This window comes from Rhinopithecus roxellana, chromosome 5, assembly GCF_007565055.1.
Source record: "Rhinopithecus roxellana isolate Shanxi Qingling chromosome 5, ASM756505v1, whole genome shotgun sequence".
Classification (NCBI taxonomy): domain Eukaryota; kingdom Metazoa; phylum Chordata; class Mammalia; order Primates; family Cercopithecidae; genus Rhinopithecus; species Rhinopithecus roxellana.
In genome coordinates this window covers 69523747-69530745 of record NC_044553.1, presented here as the reverse complement: position 1 = coordinate 69530745, position 6999 = coordinate 69523747, and the positions used below count along the sequence as shown (strand labels likewise).

Genomic DNA, 6999 nt, shown 5'->3' with positions numbered 1-6999 from the left:
GTTTGGAGTCTGGCCTAGAGCAAAGAGCCTGAGTCGCTGTTGGCCAAACGTTGGCCTGTGCTTGTCAGACTGGGCTGAAGACTTCCTCCCTGGTCTATCCTTCACCTCTTATGCCATGGTTTTGGGAAGCACTGTGCTCAGCCGGCTGAACTGCTTCTTGTGTGTGTGACTAGGGTGCCAGCCAGGTCAGGAATGTCCAGGACTGGAAGAAACGCAGGGGCAGGACAACAGCACAGGCTGATGAGGAGGCTGCCCCACCAGGAGCTCTGCTGAAGGCTGCAGCCTCTCTGCTGAGAGTCAACCACTGTGCTGACTCACCATCCTTGTGGTTGAGAACCCATCAGCAAATTGGCAGCTCTGATGAACCCTGGAGCTGCAAAATATAGGCCGGAGAACCTCAGCCGGAAGGGATTTCAGTTAGTGACAGGTTTTCTATTCTTATATGGAACTACAAGGGGCCCAAGAGGACCTGGGCATTTCCCTCTCTAGTCCCTGGAAGGACCATGAAACCAGGCCAGGAAGCAAGGCTAAGGGCAGGAGCAGTGTCTGTCTCCAGGGGTCTGTTTGGACTGCTGTAAGTCCTCCCTTGCTCTGTTTTTTTTTTTTTTTTTTTTTTTTTTTTTTTTCCTGCTATGGCTGAACCTGGATCTAGCAGGGTCACCATCTCAGTCCCCTGGTGAGCTTAGCTCCTGCCTCCCAGAGATCTGGAATGACCTTATTCAGACACCTCCAGCAATTTCAGACTGGGGCTCCAGCCTGTATAAGTCAGGGGCAAGGACTGGGGAGGCAAGAGGGTTAAGGGAGTGAGAGGTGAGAGTTACAATCCACACTGTATTTTATGTCAACAGCATCCCCTGGAGTACTGCAAAGCTCTAAGTCAGATGTCCCAGTGGGGGGCACCACCCATCCTAGACTTTCTCCCCTGCCTGATGATCCTTCTAGCAACATCAAATCAGCACATAGCACTGTACTTGGCCATTAAGGTAGTAAATAAATGCCTGGTGAGTGTGTACTAGTTTGGTAGATAGAAAGATGCCCACCCCCACGCTGACCCAAAGATGTTCACATTCTCATTCCCAGAACATGTGAATATGCTATCTTAATAGCAAACAAGATTTTGCAAGTGTGGTTAACGTTAAGGATCTTGAGATAAAGAGATTATCCTGGATTATCCAAATTTGCCCAATCTAATCCTAAAAAGCAGACGGTCTTCCCTGGGTGCAGTCAGAGACAGAAATGAATCTAGGGGAAATGGGGTCAAAGAGAGGGCCATGAGAGAAGGATTCCATGCCCTGTGGCTGGTTCTGAGAGGTAGGGACTCTACATAAGGACAGAGCAAATGTCTTCTAGGAGTTCAGGGTGACCCCAGTTAGCAACCAGAAAGGACCTCAGTCTTACAATCCCACGGAACTGTCAAGACCAGAATGAGCCAAGATAAAGACTCACCCTGAGAGCTGCCTCTAAGGAATGCTGTCCTGCCGAGACATTGATTTCAGTCCTACGAGACCCATAGGACTTCTGGCCCATAGAACTAAATGATAGTAAGTGTGTGTTTTAAGCTGTTAAAGTTTTAGTAATTTATTAAAGTAGCAACTGATAATTAATACAAATGGCTGTAAAATGGAATGTATTTTGTAATTGAACATAATTTTCTTGCCTCTGGTGTCCCTAGTTTCCTTGGTGGTTGCCAGCGGTAGAGAAGTCCTTTTCCATGGTTAGCTGTGTGCTAGGGATGGGGAGGGCATCCTTTCTCTGGTCCCAAGTGCTTCTTGGCACCCTGGGTTTACTTTTCTGCGACGTCCCCTGGTATAGGTGTTGCTAGAGGCTGGCCTTTTTAGGAAGCACATAGAACTCCCTGCTGCTTCAAAATCAGTCAGGGGCTCCATGCCAGGCAGGTGCTCCAGACCCATTCCATTTATTAATCATCTATTCTGTATAAGAAACTTGATGAATTTTATTTCCTTTAATTCTAACAACTATATGAAGTAGGTAATGTTATCCCCATTTTACAGGGAGGAAAGCTGAGGCTCAGAGCAAGTGAACATCTCACCCAGGGTCACTAACAAGAGCTCAGGGATTGGAACCCAGGAGAAGATGCTTCCCTTCTCTTCTCCACGAGTCCTTTTAGGGCTGGCAAGTTGACGCAAGCTGCAGCTCATGCCTTCAGACCATGCTGGGTCCAAGGAAATGCATGGATCTCCTCCATTACAAAGTTTGACTCCAAGAGAAGCCCAGAAGTGGCTTCCAGCCCCTCCTACCTGACTGTGCCCCGCCCTTCACCACTTCCTGTCTTCCTGCCGCCCAGTGGCAGATGTGTCTGTGGGGGCTGTTACCTGGGAAAGTCCACCAGGGGGAGTGCATGGCAATCTCTCCTCTCAGATCCTCTGGGGGTTCCTTTCCCCACCCAAACTAGGTCTGGAGGTTGATGTCGGTGTGGTGTGGAAGATGTTGGGGAGAAGCTGCAGGTGCCTTCTTACTAGCTCTTCCTTAAAATTTGTCTCTCCCTCTCCTTGTTAGTCTGTTTTATAACTCACACTCCAGCAGGGGGGAAGTAAAGGAGCTTATCCTGTTCACAGATCCTGTAACCCGTGGTGGTTACTACCTCATAGCTGGTGCAGTGTCCTTTGAGCCTGGCAGTTTGGTTTAGATTCAAGTGTCTATTCTTTGCAGTCTTTCTGGGGTTGGTAGCAGAGAAAGAGAATACAGGTAATTCGATTACTTAGGTTCTTCGTGTGCAAAAGTTAAAGCCCTACCACAAACGTATGACTGGGTGTTATATTGTAATAACCTGGACACCGCCAAGACAACTTCCTTGGGGCTTTTGTGTCCTCAGGCCCACCCGAAGGTTCTCTTCTCAGTCATGTGGGATGGATTTACTTCGTCCCTGGCTTGCTCTGGGCCTCAGTTTTCCTATTCTAGGGCAGAAGAAATCCGGGTCATTAAAAAAAAACAAAAAAACAAAAAACAAAAACAAAAAAACACTCCTGATAGAAGTCGGTTGATGCTTTCGACCTGCAGCCTCCTTAAGGTTAATAGTCCAAGTAATTTCCCCAGGGGCCCTGGCTGGCCTGTTGCGAGTGGACCCATGAAGTGTCTGGATTTGCTGTGATGGGAGCCACCTCAGCTGTCTGTAGAGATAAGCCCTGCCCCTCATTCCTACTTTGAGCTTGAAAAGTCCCTTTCCAACTTTGGAATGGGAACTATAAAGGGGTTCCTTCTGGGGTTACTCAGCAGAGGAGAACCATGCAGTCTTGGCTGACAGATATCTGAGGTTGGTCACCCGGCACATTACCAGGGGCTCAGCCATGACCTTACTAGGGACTCAGCAGTGACCAGCCTGCAACCATCCTGCCTTTCCCCAGGGGGCTGGGCTCCAGCCGTGGAGGGCAGACTGGAGACTCCTTTGCCTTTCAATACTGTCTGGCCTGTCTCGGGTCCTGCACATCTTTCCTCTACTGATTTTGTGGCTGTGGTTAACTTAGCTAACCTTTCAGTGAAATAATGTCTAGTGGCATTCCTTTACATTTTCCATGTGCTGTTTTTTCCATAATTCAATTTTCTTCAGGGCTGAGTTTGGGTCTTCATTTTTCCACCCAAAGGCCTAGTTAAGCTTCACCTTGTGCTCCAACTTGCCTGCCCCAGACTTCTTGGATGGACATTGTCAATCTGGTCATATTGAGAGTGAAACTGCCACCTAGTGGTCACTGGAGGTGTGCCTGCCTTTTCATGAGTTCTCTTGCTACTCGTTACCGGAAACATCAGTTGATAGTTTTCTTCTAAACTAACTCAGAAGCTGTGAAGTGAATCAGACCAAACAATTTATCTGCTTCAAATCCATATTGTAAAGAGTTTTAATATAAAGAAATATTTTCAAATCAAAATAAATAATGAAGCAACAATCAGATAGACATGTACTCCTTTGCCCAACTGGAACACATTTTTTTTCTTTGACTAAATTTCAATTCAAATGAAGTCCTACAAAGACAGAACAAATCAACTAACAAACAGCCCAACAAAAACACCTGAACCAAACAGCCTAGCAAAAAGTGGAATGGTCATTTTCATTTATCCAACACAAATGTACTTAGTGCTGGGCTGGTTCTGGTAGGCACCCAAGTGTTCAGTGGGTACCCGAGCAGCTCATTATGATACAACGTGGCAACTTAAAATCAGGTGAAGGAATGCAGTGGGAGAAAACAAAGAGGACTTGCTAACTCTGCAGAGCAGTGACATTTGAACAGACTTGTCAAGGAAGACTAGATTTAGTCAGGCAGGAGGGATAGCGGGCAGGGAGGGAATTCTACCCCACTAAGGAAGAGCGTGTGCAAGGCCTAGGGGAATGGGAGAGAAGAATGAGTTTAGGTGTCTGGAAGAGGTTGTCTTAATAGGTTTCCTGTTGCTGTAACAGAATACTACAGAATGGGTCATTTATAATGAAGAGAAATTCATTTAGCATATGGTTTTGGAGGCTGGGGAGTCCAAGAGCATGGTGCTGTCCTCCGGGGAGGGTTATCCTATGGCAGGGAGGCAGAAGGGCAAGAGAGGGAGTGTGAGGAAGAGAGACAGAGACAGAGAGGGAGGGAGGGAGGAAAAGGGGGCCAGACTCCCAAGATCGCTCACTCACTTCTGTGATGACAGCATGAGTCTATTCACAAAGGCAGAGCCCTCAGGATCTCATCACCTCTTACAGGCCCCATCTCCCAAAACTGTAACAACAGCAATTAAATTTCAACAAGAGTTTTGGTGAGGACACTGGAACCATAGCAGATGTGTAGTATGACTGAAAAATATCATTAAGTCTAAAGCCTTGTAATGCATTAATTAACCACCTATTTTATATATTTATTGGCTACCTATCTTATTCAAAGTAGATATAACAAAGGTATGAGACATGGGGAAAAATTTAAGATGACATGGAGGTATGTTGAAAAGATGTCAGTTCTTCCCAAATTAGTCTACAGATTCAAAACAAGCCCAATAAAAATCCCAGCAGGTTTTTTCTTTTGTGGAAATTGACAAGCTATTTCTAAAATGTATTTAGAAATGTAGAGCCAAGAATAGCCCAACTATCTTAAAAAAGATCAAAACTGGAAGATTCATACTACTACATACCAAGAACTTTAATAAAACTAAACAAATTAATTGTTGGGAAACTGGCAACAATTAAAACTGAATGTACATACACCCTCGGTGTATGTATTCCATTCCTATGTACATGTCCAACAAAAATGCACATATATTTAATAGAGATTTACAGTAGCTTGTTCAACACAATGGTATTAATAGCTGTAAATGGTGACTATCCAAAAGCCCTTCAACCCTGTGGTGTCTTTGTACAACGGGATTCTGTATAGCAATGAAAATGAATGATTTACAATTACAACACTCTGGATGCATTTCACAAATATAACATTAAGAAAAAGAAGCCAGACTCAAGAGAATATGCATTGTCCAATTCCATTTATATAAAATACAAAAATGGCTCCAAACCAGGTCTTACTCTGTCACCCAGGGTGGAGTACAGTGGCGTAATCACAGCTCACTGCACCCTCAAATTCCCAGGCTCAAGGATCTTCCTACCTCAGCCTTCTGAGTAGCTGGAACTATTGGAGCATGCCACCACACACACCTAATATTTTAAAAAAAATTTTTTGTACAGATGGGATCTCCCTATGTTGCCCAGGCTGGTCTCAAACTCCTGCACTCAAGTGATCCTCCTGCCTCAACCTCCCAAAGTGCTGGGATTACAGGCATCAGTCACTGCACCCAGCATAAAAAATGGCCAAAATTAATTGTAGTAGATTCATTGTACTAGCAGCTCTAACTCTTTTATCTCTTACAATCCATGCCCTTTGCCATATGACTGCAGCTCCTTTCACTGAAGATGTGGAGTGTATTTCCCCAGCAGGGTCAGGACTGTGGTGAGACAATGAAGGCAATTTCCTCAGCCTTAAAATTAAGGAGGCACCAAAATCCTCAGTAATCAAGAAAAATAATATTTAATGCAATGTTTTTGAAAAATCAAAATTAATTCAAGAAAAATCCATTGTGGACAAAATGTCAAAATTTCAATAAAGACAGGAGCTGGCCCTGCACTTGCATGACTCAATTTACTAGTCTCACTCTACTAGCCTCACTCACTCTACTAGCCTCACTCTAATCCTGGCTCTGTCAAACCCTGTCTTGAGTAAAGAGGATGCCTGTATATTTCTGTTTGTTCTCTTATTCTCTGCTATCACCATGGCCATGCTCTGGCTAGCCTGCTGGAGGCGAGCAGTTCCCAGCCCCCTAGATGCAAGAGAAAGCCTGTGGGGGATCTGTCACAGTGGTGGGAAAAGCTATAGGGAAAGGACATAAACCTTCTGAAAGGTTGGAGGCTCCTGCAGAGCCCAGGGGTAGAATAGCTGAAAGCAGCTGTTCTATAACCCTGAGGCAGAGGGCAAGGAGTAGGTACAAGGGAGTGTAGGGAAATTTGTCTTAAACAGGCTTGTTTACTTATGTTGACCAGCAACTGACCTTTGATCATCCCCACACCTGTCATTCCCTGGAAGGTGAACAATAAATGTTAATTGCCTACAGATTGTGTTGGCTCCAGGTTTTCGGCATTGTGCCTGCACTGAATAAAAGCAAGCAGCTTCAGCTTCTTCAGGCTGCTGTCTGGCCACGAGAGCCAGGCAGTCACCTAGCTGCTCTTACACTGCGTACCTGTGTCTGAGTACTCATTTCATCCATCAGCCAGGGTATGCAGGACAGACCTGACAAGAGCCCAGCCAATATGAATCGACTTGCCTACCCAACCACCCCGGGTGAGTGAGTGATAAAATACCGAAGTTTTGTGATTGTTTGTTATGCAGCAAGAGCCAAATGATGCACTGAACTATGTAGTTAAGGGTCAGGATAGAGGTTGCTTTGGGGAGAAGAGGCATGAAGTGGGCTTCTGAGGTGCTGCTGAGTTCTGTTTCTTAACCTGGGTGCTAATTACACAGTTGTATTCAGTTT

General features: G+C 45.3%; 1 protein-coding gene across 1 annotated transcript; it reads left to right on the top strand.

The window, feature by feature from the left end:
* The first annotated feature begins 228 nt into the window (after positions 1–228).
* LINC02694 (long intergenic non-protein coding RNA 2694) lies at positions 229–2426 on the top strand. Its single transcript, XM_010359800.2, is given in 2 exon segments — positions 229–574; positions 2013–2426. Coding segments are annotated over 2 exon segments (546 nt in total). The 5' UTR covers positions 229–442.
* Positions 2427–6999: the final 4573 nt, after the last annotated feature.